Genomic DNA, 20,344 nt, shown 5'->3' with positions numbered 1-20,344 from the left:
ACTTTTTTAAATAAAAAAATTTGTCAAGTTACAATGGCTAAAATACCATTATTTTATTCATGTAGTTCATAGTGGCACCCACATTAACAGCTCACCTTGAAGTCTGGTTTTTCAGCTGGATATCTTGATGAAAAATTAACATGGTTGCTACTAAAGGCATAAATGTGAATATAATCTTAAGAGAAATATGCAACTTCTCTGTAATACTGAACTCAATTACTCTGCATTTTAACAATAAATGAACAGGGAATGGGAATATGACTCACCTGGCCTTTAATAATTTAAATAATTTAACAGTGGTTAAGAAATATTATTAAAGGCCATGTGGTTTTGTCAATTTCATTTTTCTTCACCAATTTTTCTAAATGAGTGGGATTCCATAGAATTTTATGAGATGATGGACACGTTCTATTCTGCATTATCCACCTGTGTCTGGTAGCTCCTGAACACTTGAAATGTGGCTAGTGCAAACAAGGAACTGAATTTTAAATTGTCTTTTGTTTAATGTAAATGTAAATAGCCACCTGTAGCCAGAGGCTATCATATTAGATGACACAGCTCTACATATTAAAGTGGGTATTGTCACCTTTTGTCTCCTATAGAGCTCAACAGTCTTTTTTTTTTTTTTAATTCGCTATCATGTAAGCACCTATCTATACAACTAGAACATTGACCTTTGGGACATCTGGGTGGCTCAGCGGTTGAGGGCCTGCCTTCAGGCCAGGGCGTGATCCTGGAGACGGGGATTGAGTCCCACATTGGGCTCCCCCGCATGAGCTGCTTCTCCCTCTGCCTGTGTCTCTGCCTCTCTCTCTCTCTGTGTCTCTCATGAATAAACAAATAAAATCTTAAAAAAAAAAAAAAACAACACACACACAAAAAAAAAAACCCCATGGACCTCTGGAGAACAGGGGTGTACTCACATGGATATGTCACACCCATATCTATATCCATATTCAATGGAGACTCTGGACTTGTTTTAAGGCTAGACATACAGACTGCTTTATGATTTGTTTTTTAGTGAAGACACACAACATCTTCACTTAAATGCTATCTTCTATTTCTTTCTTTCTTTTTTTTTTTTTATTAATTCATGATAGTCATACACACAGAGAGAGAGAGAGAGGCAGAGACACAGGCAGAGGGAGAAGCAGGCTCCATGCACTGGGAGCCCGATGTGGGATTCGATCCCGGGTCTCCAGGATCAGGCCCTGGGCCAAAGGCAGGCGCCAAACTGCTGCGCCACCCAGGGATCCCATATCTTCTATTTCTCTTTTTCTTAGTTCCATGGGTTATTTTACTTCTCTACTCATATCTTTTGATTCTTTATGATTCTTTTAATATTTCCCAATTGGAAATGTTGAAGGTTTTCATTCTGTTTTCTTTTTTTTTGCAAGAAATCATGAGTAATTTCCTGTTTATTCCTTTCAATATTTTGTGCTCTACATCCATATTTTAATGTAATGTTTTTAGCATGAAATCTTAACGACATAATTTACTCACTCATATTTCTGAACCAAAAACACAAAATATAAAATAAATGTATGCATACACACCTGCAAGATATATATTTCTGGTATCTCGGGATTCACTTCTACACGATAAAACTTTGATTTGAAATTTCAGTTAATTTTCATTCACAATTTACAAATTTTTTATTACTGTTGTACAGTTGCTATTATTTTTGTTACTGCTATTAAAGAATTTTGTTCACTATAACTAGAGATTTATGAACTTTTTGATTTGTTCTATTCCCTAAATCTTAAAAATACTTAATTACAAATATAAATTATAAATACATACATTCTCATAAAGATGAATGCCTTTGCACAATTTCATTTTTCCTTGTTTGCTATCTATTCTAGAGTTCATACTCTCCATCCTTCCAGTGCATATTGGGAAACTCTGGTGGAAGAAAATATAGAATCGGGGTAATTCGCTAGACAACAGTCAACATTTTATGAAAATGTTGACCAAATTTTCCTTTCCAATGTAGGGGGAGGGGAAGAAATGTATCCTCCTGTGGCCAGTCCTTGTGCTTAGACTTATGGAGCTGTGTCTGCATCTCTAACCTGGGCGACTGTAGGTGGTCAGGTTGTTATCACTGTTACCATTGCCTGCCGTACAGCAATTGATAGAGCAGTCATTGTGATTGTTGCCAGTATTGGGCCACGTGTCTGCCAGCCAGGGCTGTGTGGCAGGTTCGCTGATGTTCAGAAGTCCTGGCCTAAGGAAAAAATAATATATATACATATATAAGCACATGTTTTATTAATAGCAAATAATATTTCCTATTCAGACTTCCAACAAATTCATCTCACTGTTCTTACAAATAACTGGGTCAGCTATGCTGAATGATGGTACTATTCCTTTTATTTTACAGTTATTTCTTTACAAGATAACTATAATGGAATATGATGTCTCGAGGATGTCCCTCAGTTTATAGGGCCATAGCATTGTAAACTGGCATGGTCAGGCTTCAGACTTGAAATACAGTACCATATGCAATGCTCTACTTTAATCACAGTGACTAACAAACATGGAATCTAAGAATACGGAGACCTATTTTTTTTTTTTTTTTTTAGTGTTTTAGTTGCTTAAAGAATACCGTATTTGAGACAGTTTACACTCTTTTGTCTTTGACTCACACACACTAAAAAATCATGATTCTTCTTACGACTTCAGTAAAAAATGGAACAAGCTCCTTTACTCAGACAATGGAACCTTCACAGTAAGCATCTTTGCATAGTTTCCTTCAAAACCATTTGTCAGAAACAGTGAGTTTAGGGCTCTCTGACATTTGCAGAGAGCCTCATCAATGTTTCAGTACACAGCTCTGTGAGCTTGTCAACACTTTCTGATGGTGACAATGTAAAATGCCATAAATTCCTACATAAACAAAGCTACTGAGTTAAATCTGGTAAAACAAAAGTGTCCACTATAAGAAATATTAGTGTTCCTGTCTTTTTTGGCATAGCACATGTTAATGCTCTTTCACTCTGTGTTGGGAATGCAAAGTGCATCAATGGCTATTAGCGGGAACCCGGGACCACTAGTGCCAGAGACACAGACTTGAGTCTAAGAATGATATTCCTCATGTACTTTTTCAACACTGACTCCATTTGATAATTTAGCAAAAGAGATGATGATGCATGGTGTGCTGTCAGAGCCACAACATATAGACTGGAACTGCAGATTCTGCAAAGATTTCCTTCGCCATTTTCTTCATTAAAATACAATATCCATGCTTCTCATTAACCCAGGAAGCAAGAACCTGACTCTTCACTCTCCAGGTTTCCATGACAAACAGATAGTTGACTGAGGAAACTAAATAATGCAAATGATGGTTATTTGAAGAATGATTCACTCCAAAGGAAGAATCGGGATTTATAATATATATGTCTCTGTACATGTGTAGATGTACGTATGTGTATATATATCTGTAATAAAAATGAATATTTACTTTTTGCTTACAACGTGTGAGATATTGTTGAGTTCTTTACATGCATCAACTCATTTAATTCTTAGAATAATTAGACAAAAGAGTTACTACTATTATCCAGATTTTACAGATGAAGAAACTGACCCTCAGACAAGAAGGTTAAGAAACATGTTCATGGTTCTATGAAGTGAGTGAATGACAGGGCTGGGATTCAAGCCCAGGTCCTCTGGCTCTAGAATTCACTGGAATCCAGGATGCTATAAGCCTACCAATTGGGGAGTACTAAAATTTCCTTAAGTCCTCAAATATTCATATAAGAGAAAAAGTGGGGGAAATGTCTACAGTCTCGAAATTCAGAATAACACTGACAACACTAAGCAAACTTATTAATATTGTTGATAAAAACGTGCTTTGAAGAGCGATTGTGCTGCAATGTTTGAAATTTAAAACATTTAAATGCAAGCTGTATCACAGATATTTGGAGCCTTTGAAATAGATGTTGGTTATAGAAATTCTGCCTCTAGTAATCTTTAGCTCTACTTACCGTATTTTCACTTGAACTTAAACCAAGTGTGTTATCACTGTAGCAGCTATTAAAATATATTTCCATATTTGACACTGTAGAGATATCATGGGTCTAAAGCATGGGTCAAGGGGAAATTTTTCAGTCTGACTTACACGTTTCAAGAGGAATAGACAATATATTTATGCTACCATGATTCTCTCAGAAAGGTACTTTGAAAGTGAATGTTTTGATATCATAAGCTGAAAGAACTTTCCATATGTATGGGTGATTTCCAACAGGAAGTAAGATTAACAATTCACATCCTGACTTTGGTTTAGACTCGTATTTGTAATATTAATTATTTGGGGAAGAAGGTGAACCACAGATTATCGACCCATAATGAAGCTTAAGATGTTATGTGTATATTTTAGAGGTCTCTGAGGAAGTTCGGGTCATATGCAGCTACCCTGATAAGGGTGTTAGGGACTTTTTAAACTACCAATCTCATAGGTTATTTTTTTTGTCTTTAAGATGGTTTTAGTACACATGACAGAGATTTAGCTGTTCAACACTAAGAAATTAAGCAGAAGCAAAACTCAGTGCTGGTAATTAATGTATGTCTATTTTTTTAACATATAATATTAGATGTTATATATCTGAGTTTTGCTTCTTTCTTCCTTGTGTTTTAAAAGACAATATTATCAGGGAAAAGAAGTCAGGAGGGCTCATAATAACCAAACGTTTCTTCCAGTTCATATTAAGGGGATAAAATTTGTCTCACAAAGGAAAAATGGACACTACATTTAAATAATTGTGCAGTAATTACTTTCGTTTCCTCTGCTCTACTTATTCCAGATACCCCAATCATTCATTCAAACAAAGCAAGGCAAAACAAAACAAAACAAAACCAACCTATCTGAATTTCTAAATCACCAAGTAAAACACTAGAGGGTCGCAGAGCAGGAGAAAATGTTAAGAGGGCCTTGGCAGTAAAGGTTGCTTGCCTGTAGACTGTCTCCTCTTTCCTTTAATTCATTGCTTTAAAGGGTTCTGAAGCCCAGGAAGGAGCAAGGGATAGATTTAAGAGTGGCCAGGATTTTAGAGGGAAGCAAGGCCTGAGAGCTGTTTCTTTGTCACCACCTCCCACTGTGAGGAAATGATTTATTGGCATTCTCTCTGGCCTGATTTTCTTATTTCTTTCTTCAGGATTTCTCTGCTGTTCCCAGGTTTATGCTGTAGTTTGGATTTTAAGTAGTGCTTTTGGAAGAGGTTCCTGGAATGTCTGAGGTATGGAAAACAAACGGGTAGGAACAGCTACATAATACTTCTTCCATAATCTTTCCCTGGGTTATATCACAAGCCCTTTGCCCTTTCCAAGGGTGGGAAGAGGTCTCTTTGCTTACCACAATCCTCATTTTCCCTTTTCTGGGAATGGCTAAATTCACAAGAAAAGATTTCTGGCTCAGCCTTCTCCTTTATTATATTTTCTGTTGCAATGACTCAATTCTGCCATTGTGGTGGGAAAGCAGTCATGGACTATATGTGAACAAGTAAGTTTGGGTGTATTCTTAAAAGACAGGCAGCAGACTGGACTTGGCCCAGGAGCCATAATTTCCTGACACCTGATATAAACAAAAGATAATTGCATTACCTTATGCTAGGTGCTTTAACTGTGATATTTACACAGCACTAAAAGTTCATGGAAGACACAGCAGGTGAAGCTCGGCAAAGTGACAGCGGCGGGGGTGGGGTGGGGTAGAGGGGAGCACATTCCGGGTTGACGGAATACAGATCTATAGAAGAATCTTATACTGGAGACTGGCAGGTGGGCTGACACTGTGGATGTAGGGTATGACACTTAGAGATGGGAAATGGACCTGCAAAACCCTATAGGTTGCTGGCTTTATGGGCTGTGCTAAATTTGGACTTGGTATTTTAGTCATGGTGGGTTCTATTAAAAATGGAATCTAGAGCTACTCAGAGACATGATCCATATGCATTTCAAAATACCATCTAGGCTCCAACGGCCAAAGGGAATTAACAGGAAGTAGTGCTAATGAATGCAGATAAAGATAGGGCTGTGGGGAGCTTCTGCAACAGATAGGGCAGGAGAGCATGAGCGCTTGGCAGGAAACAGTACTGTGGTAGTGAAGGGGGTGAAAGGAGAATCAACCAAGGCAGGGATGGATACAGAAGAAAGGAAGACTTGAGATGATGACTTCGGTATCATCAGCCAAATGAGGTGGGAGGGCCAAAGCGGATTCACAGAGTCGAAATGCCAAAGGGAAACCAGAGTTTAAGGGATGGACATGAGAGGTGAGTGGAGGAGTTAGGTCACTGCCCCTTCTCTAACCACAGATACACAGAACACAGATACACACACAGACACACACACACACACACACACTCTGATTCCTCTTCCCCCCTCCCCTGGGAATCCACCCAAACACATACTGTGGCTAAGAAATGAGACTTCTTCCTGAAACACTCCTGATCCCTCTTATTCTGCTCTATTTATTCCAAAGCACTCATCGACTGCTGATGCTAGAGTTGACTTTTTTAATGTTTATTATTTATCTTATATCTCCTGCACTTAATGTAAGGTTCACAAGGACAGGAGTTTTTATCGACTTGCTCACTGATGCATCCCAAGCAACTAGAATGGCACCCATAACATGGTAGACATTCTGTAAATATGTCTGATGAATAAATACATTTAAAATTATGTATATAACTGTCCTTGTGACCATCTTTATTTCACTGTAATATGCCAGCATCTGTTGTCATTTGGTTAAAGAGAGACCTCTTTCTATTTCTTTCTATTATCTTTCTATTTGGTATTTGAAATATGTACGTTTCACTGTCATTCTCTTTTTAACCTTAAAAGAAGGTTAGTTCTGTATGGCAATACTGAAAGTTTTCCAGAAGATAGTTTAGTTTGTAATTTTTCAGTCTTGCTGTAGAAAGTTGCATTTGGTACCCATGGATTCCTTCCATTCGGTTTGATATGATCATTTGCTTTATCTAGGTTATAAATCCATTTAGAGCAAAACCACAGATATTTTGTGTGTGTGCACATGTGTGCATGTGTATGTGAGATAGAGAGAGTCTGTACATGTGCCCATCCACGGAGGCTAGTGCAGAACATATAGAAGATGCTCAACAAGTATTTTATGTGCTTTGATCAAGGTGAAAGTGGAAGTCGACAGTCATGAACATACACATGTAGAGAGGTGGTTATATAATCAGGCATTCCAGATTTATTCACGAGAGAATGTTATTATGCCAGAGGCTGTTTCATGAATATCTGGGCTCTAATTTAGATGGAATTCCCCTGGATGCATAAACATGCTCTGGTTTAATTTCTGAATCAAATGAATTTATTCCTTATGAAGACCTCCCTAGCTTTTGGGTCGTTCGGGGGCTGGCTTTGTTTCACAGGTATGAAAACAGTCAGCTAGCACCAGTACCCAGGAAGAAGAGATTAGTGCTTGTTGCCAAATTGGTACAGCATTGGTTAAAGGTGGTCAACACTTCTTTAAAATCACTCTTTGTTGTATACTAGATTCAGTAATTGTGTCACCACATGGTATGCTCCTTAGATTCAGAAATAATACCTTACTCATTTTTGTCTTTTCCAGTTGCAAGCATACTATCCAACCATGCAAAGCAGAACACTTAATAAATTAATCGAATTTGAATTCTAAAATGGTTTTGATTGGAAGTTTTTTGTTCCTCTACCTTAAGCTAGATGTTGCTGGTTTGGAGGAAAAATCATCTTATTATAGAAATTCCAGAAGCTTAGCTCTCATAACATATACTTTTTTTCAGCTCTCTTAAGCTGCCTGTCACATCAATTTGTGATTTCTCTGTGAATACATTAAAGTTCACTGAATAATAATTACAGAAAATAATAAATATAGGATTGAGGTTCATTTTAATTAGAAAGAGAGAGAAAAAAGCTCTGTATTAACAAGCTACCTAGGTTTCTTCCTGTATTTCAACATACTTCCCTACAAACGGAGAGCTGAACTATGTTGAATTCACAAGAACAAACCTAACCTACAACTTATGAGCAAATGCTGTGTTCAGCAGCTTTTCAAATGAACACTTTTTCTTTGATAGTATCTGTTAACTAGCTATATTTCTTAATCTTCATAAATGCCATTGCTTAATTACTTTAACTCCTTTTAATCATCTGCTAATTCAGCAAGTTTGTCTTTCCCGGTTAAAGTGCGCCCTCTCGTGTTCATTCACCAGGACACAACAGCTTCAATCCGCGGCATCTGTGTACAAACAAGCCTAGTTCCACAGTACAGCCCAAACGGAGTATTTCTAAAAGATCTGAACAAATTTCATCCTTAACTTAAATCTTTTATGCACAGTGAGTGATGTCATTGAGGAAGACAAGATGAGATACCTGGAATTCCCTTTAGGATCTACAAAACAAGCAGGATAATTACCTCCCTCCACTGCTCACAGCTTCACCTCCTCTCTGATAAGTTACTAGAATGTTACAAAAAAAAAAAAAAAGAAAAGAAAAGAAACAATTAATAGACATGTTTATGTTTATAAATCAAAAGCTATTACATCCATGACCATCTTTCTAAAATGGAACACTTCCTCCCTTTCTACTTAGAAGCATTGTAAAACCATCACAGAAAGTACATTTCTGATTCAACTAGTATTCTTTTTTTAGATTATATAGAATTAAATATTTTACCCTTATTTTCTTACACTGTTGGTAAGGTTGATAACTCAGTAAAAGCAAACTGGAGTACACTCTTATTAAATATACTATGCATTTTACATTTGCATTCCCATAGTTTTCAATTTTGAATTTATTGCTAGATCCCATAATTGTGCGATTTTGTATATATATAATTGGAATCTTAAATATGGGGGAAAATGGCAGGATTATTTTCCCAGAAGTATGAGTACCAGTAAGACAAAGATAAACGTTAAAATAAACCTTCTCTCTCTCCACACACAAAGATATATGCCAAGTTGTGGCTATTAATTAATACAATCTATTTTTTTATTGTGGCTTCTAGAACCCGTTCCCATTATATTTTCATCAGACATGTGTATATATAGTGGCAATATATTTTAATGCTTTTGAAAGCATTCTCAGCCTAATGAGTTATGGGTGTAAAAATTTAGCAATAACAAATAAAGATTTGCACACAGGCAAGGGGTTAAGAAGATTAGCTTTTCTGTAAATACAGACACATTTTCTAAGAAGAAATATGTTTCTAAAAGCTGCCAAATTCTGCGACTTAGAAGAACTCCAAACAGGGAGTGTGTTAAGGAGAGATAACTGCTTCCAGTGATTACAATAACTGGATTAAAACCGAGGAGGCAAGACTACAGGTACATCTTCTATTAAAGGTGATATGAAAGAAGAGGACCCACTTTGAAAGAAACTGAATAGAACAAAATATTAGGATTCTGACTTAGGGAAAATAAAAAGTTTTATCTTTCACATGTGCTGGATATTTTGGTTACCTTCAAAAATGTTGATTCTATGGACAGAGAATTTCAAGGGAGAGAAAATTTTGTTGGAAAATGTGAAAGCTTAAGTTAAGGGGAAAAATGCACTGCCAAGTATGAAATAATCAATAAGATCATTAGCATGTTAAATCATGCTGAGGGCGGAAACAGAGTGTCTATCTAATGAAACACGTGCGCACAAGGCTAGGATGCAGTGTGGAGTCATGAATAAATAACTGTATTAAATGGATGAAAAGCAACACCAACCACTTCTACTTCAAATGCATGCCTGACATGAGTAAATGAAGTATTGTATTCCATCTTAAGTCCTTTTCCCCAACTAACTGCAGAAAATGAAATAAAAACAGAAACACAATAGTACAACACATGCCAAACTAGCAAAGGAGAGGAGGAGTGTAAGTGCAAATATATACCTGTTGGTGTGAAGGTAAAAGACGGGACTGAAAAATCAAAACAAAATATAAACCCGTTATTAAGCTGAAGAGAGAAAGGGAACATATCACATTAGTATAAATCAAGCAGACAGCTGAACATAAAACAAATGTAAATAACTAAGCCAGTAGTTCTGACACTCTGATATATGAATAAAACCAAATCTGAGGTTAAAAGAAGAGGCTTGTCTCTACAGGTACCATTTTGTGAAGCGTCTGGCATGGGAGCTGTGCTGGGTTAGCCTGTGAATGACCCTGCATTTAGCAACAGAGATTGAGCTCACGGCTTTAGGACAAACAGGAATCCTCTGATGTTGTTAGTCATTTCCAAACACTGGCTGATGGATTCTCAAACAAGTATTATCAGGGTCTCGCTTGAACCTTATCTAGAGTTCTGAAAGTAAATGCTTATTAAAATGGACTAATAGGTGTGCTTAAGTATTTGTCACTCAGAGAAAGAGAGAGGGAGGAAGGAAGGAAGGAAGGAAGGAAGGAAGGAAGGAAGGAAGGAAGGAAGGGAGGGAGGGAGGGAGGGAGGGAGGGAGGGAGGGAGGGAGGGAGGGAGGAAGGGAGGGAGGGAGGGAGGGAAAAAGAGAAAGGACGGAGGAAGGGAGGAAAGAAGGAAAGAAAGAGCTGAAACAGAGCCATAAACCTGAGCTGTTTCACAGCAGAGAAACGCCTGACACTTTCTCATATAAACAATGTAATGTTCTGTTTTTATCGTAATAGAAATTTGTGAATGGACAGGAAAAAAATGGGGAGTTTTACACTTGAATTTCTCCATTATAGTTTACCTTGAGAGGCTCTCCTAGAGGAGGCTGAGCATTTTTTACATGTCATGCTAGGAGCTAAACAATAGAACAATAACACCCCACTGAAAACCTTCACTTATCCTGCAGTTATAAATCTTAATCTGATCAATAACGCCTGAAATTGAACTGCAGACCTCAAAGCTAGCAGCTTTGTCTCCCCCACTCTTCCCACCTCCTCCCCGTTCCTGGGTGTGGGGAACACCACAACTATTCCCACGTCATTTCATGGTGGGAGGAGGCTGACTTGGTTTCCAGGCTCTTGGCCTTCCTGTCAACGCTGCCCTGGTAAAGAAGGCAAGGGAACCACCGCTGCTCCCTTGACGATAAAAAGTTTGCATCCATGAAGTCCTTAATACACACAAACTAGAATACTGATGACTTCTCGTGGATCAAGAAGCTGCCAAAAATGTATTTGCTGCTTCACATTGGAATGTCTCCCAGAAATTTGCTTTAGGATTAGAGCCTTTGGGGCTGCACACAGCAATGCTGGGGCATTCTGTACAATTGTCACTTCTTACCAAACCATTTTATCGCTGAGCCACACTAGAAGGGACAAAAACAAAAACCTGAGCACTGTGTGCCCAGCAGATGCACTAGCCTCCCCTGGCAGCACAGCAGGCCCTCCCTGTGTTAAGAATTCTATTGTGTTCTCCTTCACTTGGGTTTTTTTCAGAGTCGATGTAATTTAGCTACAATAAAAAATTCCGAGTCACAGTTAACAAGTCTTCATAAATAAATAAGTCAAAAGGTACATTTGAAAGTAAAGCTATTCAAGCAAGAATCAAATGCCTGAACATTAATTTGCAATCACAAGGACGTAAGGGGAAAAAAAATATATGAAAGGTCCTTGTCGGTACTCCTAGCAAACTGCTAACCCAGTCAAAGGAATTGAAGAAGACATGAAAAGAAGTCCATCTAAGTGAAATTTTTCCAGCTTGTACACCAAAGCACAACTTAATTCTCAAAGCTTCCAATAATATAATACTCCCTGATTACCCAGCAATGCTGGTGCCCTGTGTGAATGTATGTGGACAAGGGATACAGAATGTTCTAGCAGAGGGTAGATCTACAGATACATGTAGGGGGGAAGGTTAAAAATGTTCACTCTTACCCAAAGTCACATTCTGGCCTGATGGTTTATAGGTCAGTAGACACTTTTATATTTAATTCTTTAAAATCCTTCTCTTCAATTTTTTCCTCATAATTACTGGCATTGTTTCTGGCGTAGACAATTTAAGGTTTCAGGATGCACTATTTTTAATTGCATGGGAAGGGAATTATGAAAAAGTGCCAACAAGGCAAATTGAGGGAAGCAGAATCAAATGCTCACCAATTACATTTGTAATTATGTTCTATGATTTCTGCTTAAACACAAGCTAGTTAAAAAGGACAATGATATTAGTTTCATAGGTTTTGCAAAAAGAGCACATAGGCATTTGCCGGCATGCTTAAAGTACATTAGTGAAAGGAAAGAAATTTCAGAAAGGAAGGGGGTTTCATGTCACATATGTAGATTTCAAGACAATATAGAGCAGTAACTTGTTATAACTACACAGCCGCAGCACTTCATGGCACCAAGAAATGCAAGATTCCTGGAGAATTCAAGAGACTCCACATCTATACGTTAATTAGTCACTTTTCCTCTTCAAATTAGATTTCAAAATACAACTCCCAATACCCTGCCCCCTCCCTGCTCCATGACATGGGGACACCCACGTGGTCCTTCTCTCCATTGTATTTCAGTCAAAGGTTTTATATGGGAACATGTGTGCCTGACATTGTTCCACTTTGTATACATAACGAGCACCAGCTCTCTTGGCAGTAACCTCTAAGCCCTCGTTTTCCATTTCACAGGCTGGGATACTAACATTTTGCTTCATCTCTAGATAGAATGCATATCTGAAAAAAAATGTTTTGAAGGATCATCATGCTACGGCAAACGTATGTACATGAAGAGACTACTGCACATCCACAGGAGGGGGCATGTTAATTTATTTTTAGCGTAGGGGTGATGAATTTGTGTTGACTCTTTCTTGCCAAGACCCCTTGTGACTGACAACAAAATATTTTAGACTGCTGTCCCAGGCTGTTTTAGAAGTGTATAGGGACAGTCCATAGAACTTCTCATTGAGAAAAGTTCTAGCTAGCACTACAGATTCTGACTTTGCCATATAATTGATTAAATGTCCCCTAAGGAAATATTTAGACTTGGGGGGAAAAAAAGGAAATAGGTAGACTTGGCGTGCTGGGGTGGCTCAGTTGGTTAAGTGTCTGACTCGTGATTTCAGCTCAGGTCATGATCTCAGGGTTGTGGGATTGAGGCCCAAGTCTGGCTCCACACTTGGCTTGGAGTCTGTTGGAGACTCCGTCTCTCTCTCTCTGCCCCTTTCCCTGCCCACAAGCGCTCATTTGCATGTGCGGGCTCACTCTCTCTCTCAAATAAATAAATAAAATCTTTAGAAAATATGTAGACTTTTTTTTTTTTTAAAGGAAAGGTGGTTAAAAAAAAAGGAAGGGTGGTGATGGTGCAGGAGAGGATGTGTTCATTGGTGATTGTCTTTAAATTTGTGTTGCAGAAAGCAAAAGTGTTGTCTTAGGTTTACATATAATCCCTATATAACTAGGGTGAATGCATAATTTGCCATGCCAAACCAGGACAATTTTGAGAGCAAAAAAGAGGACCCTGAATAATTTGTTAGACTAAAGACATAAATTGGGATGCTATCCTGAAACCAGAACTTCTAGTGACCCTACCTGTAGATCACAGAGGCCCAGAATTGATTAATATATTTGTGGGGAGGTGGAGGCAGGAAGGATTATCTGTCTGATAGTGTTAACAAATCTCATCAAAGAGTAAAATATACAAATCACCAACCTATAGACTTCAAGGATATGTGACAAAAGTGTCTGTGAAAAAAGTGTCTTGGCATACTTGGTTCATCCACAAAATTATAAATACTAGTGGTCAAGTAAACTTTCTCTTCTAACCCTATACACACATTTGTAAGGAAATCCCCATTATTAATTAACAGCATATATATATTCAACTCTGCAACTTTAAATACAACAATAAAAAAGTACTAAACCTCCTCTCTGCAAATGGAGGCACATCATTTAGTTGAGCATTTCATAATCCGTAAGAAATAACTATTTTGTAACTAATCAGAAATACTCATAAAATAATTTTATAAATAATCCCTTCAGCTTCACAAAGGCAACAGCACTTCCTTTAAAGCTATGTGAGGCAGTGCAAAGCTTGTATTTGCAATTCCTGTGACAAGGAGATTAAAACACTTCTTTGAGAACATAAAGCAATGAAGTGATTCTCTAAGAGCACAAGAGATGGTGTTAACAACCAAGTGTAGACCTACCTTGGCAAACTGTATTTTAAAGGAATTGAGCCTAAAACAGATAAGCCTTGAGGTATTGCTACTCAAGAGGAGTTAATATGTAGAGATCACAATAAAATAAAAGCACTTAAAAAAATAAAAGCACCTTAAAAAATCTTCATAGAGTAAAATATGAGATTTATAACCATCAATATTTTAGAATCACAGATTAAAATCAAGAGTTACTTAAACATTTTTAAAAAATGAAAAACCGAGGAAAGGTAATACCTTTTCTGATACCCGCATAAGTACTAGTCAGTCCATTTCTCTTCTTCCGGTGTCGATAGAGCCAGATGCTAAAGACCATGAGGATGATCCAGCAGGCGGCCCCGATTCCCGCAATGAACGCTGGCTGCTTCACAACATCTGAGATCTGCTGAGCAAGGCTGACTTGGTCTTCAGGTGACACGGGGTTTCCATGAGAATCTGAAAAGCCATCTTTGGATTAATGTGGGTTTAAAATGCAGTGAGATAATGAATGTAAACTTGCATCATATACAATGGCTATCAGTACTTTGTTAATTTTTGGACAATAATTTGCCTTTAATTCTATGACAACCACCTATGCTCATTCAAACAGTCCATGAGATTTTCAGTGAAATTATATTTACTCTATTTTAATGTAAAGCCATATGATGGAATGGTTTTATGGAATATATTTAAAAACAAAGACAATGGCACACAATTTCTATTTTTTACTCCCCAATACTCTGCAGCTTATTGCTTAGATGAAGTTTCACGAGACAGTGCTAAGTACAAAGCGGCAACTATAAAAAATGAAATATCTGAATAGGACTATATAAATAAGGGGTACCATATAAGTTGCACAAAAAAAGATATAAACTTCTCAGACTTCTATAGAAATCTTCCATTATATGTTCTAAAAATGATGATAAAATGTTATTTCCTCTATTTAAGGTAGATATTGAAAAAAAAGCGTGTGTGTCTTCCTCCTCCCTAAAACCAACTATATGACTATATTCTAAGACTCTAAAATGTCTGGGACATGCATTGTTTGAGCCTATGTTCACAGGGTCTATAAAATTTAGTATAATCTAAAACCAAAGAAAAATTAAAATGTTACCACTGAAATAACTCATGAATAATCTTTCTTTCTTTCTTTTTCTTTTTTTTTTTTTTAAAGTAATCTCTACACCCCAAGTGGGGCTTGAACTCATGACCCGTGATCAAGAGTCGGATGCTCTACTGGCTGAGCCGGCCAGACGCCCCAAAGTGCTTTTTTTTTTTTTTAAGTAATCACTTTCTTCTAAAATAATAGGCATGACCAGCAATAGATACAAGAATGTTAAATATGGACCAGAACTATCAAGTGTTATGAACAGTCAAAGGCTTATGAAAACTCAAAAAGGCTTATGTTTTCTGTTATTTTGATTCAATAATTTAAAATTGATAAAATTTCTGGCTACGAAAATTTATTTATTTTTCATTTATGTTTAAACTTACTAATAAGATATTCATTTTTCAAGCCCGCCATGTCATCACTCATACAGAGCAGTCAGCAAAGTCTGTAGAAAACTGGAAGCCATTGTTCTACGATCAAAGCAATATCCCACTTTGTTGGGACTGAGTGATGCCGACTCTGAGGATGCCCAGTGGGCGGAATTCCCACCTAGTGCCTGTGGTCTTAATGTTCTTCCCCCACAACATCTGGTGAAACAAGAAGGTGTTTGCCCATTTCATTAACAATGGTGCTTTCTTACAATCGTCTACTTTAATTGGACTCTGAAAATGTTCTGCTAATCAACCTGCTTTAAAATAGAGACATTTGTTCTAGTCCAAAATTCCTTTTTTTTTTCCAGAAAAATAACTGGAATAGCTCATTATATATAAATAACATTTCTCAAACAGAAAAAAAAAGTTACAGGCTATTTTTTTCTTATTAAATGATATGGTGCCCCAATAAGACATTGGTAGGAAAAAATAAATAGTATTCAAAAGCTAAGGATACAACCTTGGGAAAATAGCACCCCTTTCTATGTAAAATGGTAGCTAAATCGCTACTTTTGTGTGTGTGTTTTGCCTTTTTTTTTTAAAAGCAGATTTCCAGATTTTATTCTATAGAGGGTCAAACCTGAAAAATCTATTTTTATAAGCTGTCTCAGTCACCTGCCTTCAACTGTTTGTTGACTGAAAGTTTTATTTCATGTTCCAGGCTCTTTTATATATCCTTTTCCTAAAAGCACTTCATCCTCTGAGAGTTCACCAAGCAGATCTATTCTTTTTTTTTTTTTCCCCTGATATACTCTTTGTATCTACTAAGTTTATAGATTCCATGGCTATTTGTGCAAGGTTAAGTCGGGTAGCTTCAGATTTTATGAAGACAGCCAAGAGAGGTTCCATGCAAGTGACCAGATGGGCTTAACAGAGTAAAGTGTGGTGTGACTAATGAATTAAAATGGCCACTCTGTATCTCAGTCTTTGTCTCCCTGCAGCTGAGGCTATATTATGACATGGAAAACTGGCACACATTTATAATTTTAAGAAAACTAATTTTACCCTGCAATCCACTGATTTAAATCTTAAATAAATAAAACAACACACAGTCCTTTTTCAATTCATCTTTGACAAAGGACTAAAATTGTATGTTATAAAAAATAGGTAAATGACATCAACAATGTATAGGGTCATCACAGTGTAACTTATAATATCAATTTTAATAAGTTAATACTGATGTTTCACAAAACTGGGCAACTATTTGAGTAAAAAGTCTATATTTAGACTATTTTTCCCCATATCTAACCTAATGTTGTAACAGATACATCAAGCAATTCTTTTAAATAGTTTCCTATTTTGTAATTTTGTAATAAATGAACCCGAAATAAACCATGGAACTTCTTTTGCTTAAAAGTTGCATATGTAATCACTGTTTAAAAAGAATCCCCAAATCAAATTCTGGTCCATAGCTGTGGCAGATACAGCAAGCTCTCCTCTAAAGGATGAATGCTACTGTCACACCACAGAGTTTTCAGGAGGGAACTCCTGAGGCAGCAACTTCATTTTGTGGTGTTCTCATCTATTTGGAATCACATGACTGAGTTCTGCGCAGGAGGTCTACCTGCAGCATTAAACCTTCTCTCACACTATGCGTTTCTTTTCTTTCTTTCTGCTGGCCTTGGGTCAACCTTGGAAGCTCCATGTTAAAAAAGGGAAGGCTTGGGACATCTGGGTGGCTCAGGGGTTGAGTGTCTCCCTTTGGCTCAGGTCATGATCCTGGGTCCTGGATCGCATCCCTCATGAGACTCCCAGCATGGAGCCTGCTTCTCCCTCTGCCTGTGTCTCTGCCTCTCTCTCTGTGTCTCTCGTGAATAAATAAAGGCTTAAAAAAATGGTAAGCCTCATCAGCCTGCGACCCTCCACATCTACATGCAACAGAGTCCCACGCCATAATTACGGCACTTCAGGCAGACTTTATCATGTTATATTGCAGAGACTTGTCAAAGACATCTGTTGGAGCAGATAGCACTGTCTTAACAATGGAATAGCAATAGGAGTTTTCAAAATGTAAAGTTTATACAGCAAAAAAGCTTATTCAAGGTCAAATGTTTCTTGAATTTGTTTTGAAATAATTTCTAGGATGTCACCAATTATCATCCAAATGCAAACATACTATGTGCTTATCTGTCAAGTATAAAAATGCATTTGTCAGACCCTTTTCCATAATTAGCAACTGACATAAAATCTTAACTAATGCTTAACTTTTCATCTGAAAGGATAAACCAAAGTTGACTATACATTCAGCATTTTTCATAATTTAAATGTAGCCTTGCAATACTGATGCTTTTCTCTCCCCTCTCCATTTATAATTGTTTTTGCTGCTGTTTGCTTTAGATTTTACTAGTAACCACTTACTAATTTGTATGTTATGTTCATGCCACATTCCCTATAAAAAGGCTTTTCTGTGAGTTTTTTTTAAATGTTTTTCCTTTTTTAATTACCCTAACCACTTTTGAAGCACACAACATATATAACTTTCTATGTAATTAACATGTAACCGCATTCCAATTCTCTTTGACATTGCAATCTATCTTTTTTTTTTATAAGAAGCAATTACAGTTTTAAATAGATGCCAAAATGGTAACTATAAATTGTATACTGCTTAAACTTCTAATACCTAGTTTAAATTTTTCACGTTTTTTTTTTAATCCAAATAACTATAAATTCCATTTAGGTTCAGACTGTGTCTTCTTGTTCACTGAGGTATCCTTGGTCTTCAATTAATAGTATTTGTTGTGTAGAAAAATAAAGAAAAAAAAGGAAAATTTAATAGGATGAAATTAGGATGACAATGGCTGCTGACAACTTTTGCTTGAAATATAATGTAAAATGTGTGCTTGGCTAGTTTAGGTTTAGTTATGATATATAATATACATTTAAATAATGATATATCATATACCTACCTATATAGTTCTGTTATATATTTATGTATTTTATGCAATGTATTATGTATATATCTTAAAGCTAACATTATCATTTTTGTCACTGTGTTTCCAAAAAACAAAAAGGCAGTACAATGAGTGCAGCGATACTCTCAGGCCAGATCTATACTGGCACTCACCTAACTGGATGAACTGTGGCTCACTCTTCACCCCAGCTCCAGCTCCCGTGCTGGCTGCTACTTCTACGCTGTATCGGATCCCAGGAACCAGAGAAGGAATGACCACAGAAAAGGTGGAACCATCCACCGTCTTGTTTATATGATAACGAGTTTCATTGCCCAGACACCAAACCTGCAAGATGAGCACAAGGAATTTTAAGCTGGTAAATTATTTACGTTGATGCAAAGATCAACATGGTTTTTCGGTTCTAGACCTAGACCAAGTACAGACTTATCATGGACCTAACAGAGGATGCTTCCAAAATCATTTTTCCCTAGGCTCTAGTTCTGAGAAGACAGAACTAAATCCTAGGGTTAGCAGTACCTTCAAGATCTCTGAAATTTCTCATATACTTTTCAAGGATTATGTCAGGAAAGTCTACAGATTTTGGCTCCAAAACACAGGCTCCTATAACCCCAAATCATCAGGTTGTTGTTGTTTTTTAAATACCTAGAAATTATTTGCCAGGAAAAAAGGGCTTTGCAAAAAGCTTTGTGTATCTAGACAAGGAACAATAACTTAATCTATAAAGTACTTTTGCATAAATGTGGTTATTAAAAATAAAACTGGACAGGGGTGCCAGCTGGCTCAGTCAGTAGAACATACAACTCTTGATCTGGGGATCCTAAGTTTGAGCCCCATGTTGGGTGTAAGAGTTTACTTAAAAATAAATAAATAAAATTGGACCTAAGGAGTTAGGATCTTCCTAGGAGTCTACTCAGCCTGTGGTATGTTGCATTATCAATGAGAGAAAATTAGAATTCTATCTTGTATTTAATTTAAGCAGGAATATTAATTAGTCTTTGATAACATACATAAGATCATAAAGAGTAACAATACATATTTGACTTGAAAGGAAAATGTTCTTTTAATAAGAAAATTATATAGCTCATTAACTTTGATAAGGATAGTTGTGACAGGAAATTATTTTCAGGAAAGTAAGATTTCTGAACTACGCTGTAATCCTTAATTTACATTTCACTAAAGGATTATTTATTCATAGAGTGGTCTTCTGCAATGTTTCAGATTTTGGATATGGTACATGACAGTATTTGGACTCAGTTACCATAAGAAAATGATCCATGGAGTAGTAAAACATGCTCTATATTCTTTACGATGTCCTCAAGCAAAATGTAGGATTAGCTTCAAGTAGCCTATTGTCTAAACTGTAATAGGAAATGGGATTTAAAATAAATCTAGGAGTGTCAGTGTCCCCTATTATGTGAGCAATAACCTTTCATTTTTTTCCTTTGGAAGTTAATATTATTTTAATACAGTTTCAATGCATAACACCAGCAAACGGTCAAACTCTATACCAGGTCCTGACCATTTGGAAATAAAGAGTCCTTTGTGATTTTCTTTTCCCCCAATTACATTACGTAGCTGAACCAAAGCCACAAACTGATTTTGTACCAGTCAATCAGGCTCTGAAAGGCATTTTATTATTTTAAATTGACCATGAAGTTAAGTGAAATCCACCCTTTTGCATTTCTTCTGGAAAGAAATGAGTTTCGACTCTTAGGGGAAAATGCCTATATTACACAATTTTGCTGGAGAGCTGAGACACCACCTCATTTTAAATCCTTAAAAATCTCAATAATAGTTCATTTTGCTGGACTGCACCACAGCATCCTG

General features: G+C 36.8%; 1 protein-coding gene across 7 annotated transcripts in view; it reads right to left on the bottom strand.

Annotated features, from left to right (window-relative positions):
* Positions 1-20,344, bottom strand: part of ROBO1 (roundabout guidance receptor 1) — a 1,120,933-nt gene that overhangs the window by 40,037 nt on the left and 1,060,552 nt on the right. For 3 of the 7 annotated variants that reach the window (XM_077878763.1, XM_077878768.1, XM_077878767.1), the window contains 5 exons: positions 18,670-18,841; positions 14,322-14,519; positions 9,875-9,901; positions 8,411-8,453; positions 2,073-2,227 (listed from right to left, as the gene is read on the bottom strand). In XM_077878763.1, coding sequence (XP_077734889.1) covers positions 2,073-2,227; positions 8,411-8,453; positions 9,875-9,901; positions 14,322-14,519; positions 18,670-18,841 — 595 coding nt within the window. The remainder of the gene's footprint in view (positions 1-2,072; positions 2,228-8,410; positions 8,454-9,874; positions 9,902-14,321; positions 14,520-18,669; positions 18,842-20,344) is intronic. The other 4 variants (XM_077878765.1, XM_077878770.1, XM_077878769.1 and 1 more) reach the window with 2 other exon arrangements.

Source organism: Canis aureus, chromosome 30 (genome assembly GCF_053574225.1).
Source record: "Canis aureus isolate CA01 chromosome 30, VMU_Caureus_v.1.0, whole genome shotgun sequence".
Classification (NCBI taxonomy): domain Eukaryota; kingdom Metazoa; phylum Chordata; class Mammalia; order Carnivora; family Canidae; genus Canis; species Canis aureus.
This window is presented reverse-complemented; position numbering and strand designations above follow the sequence as displayed.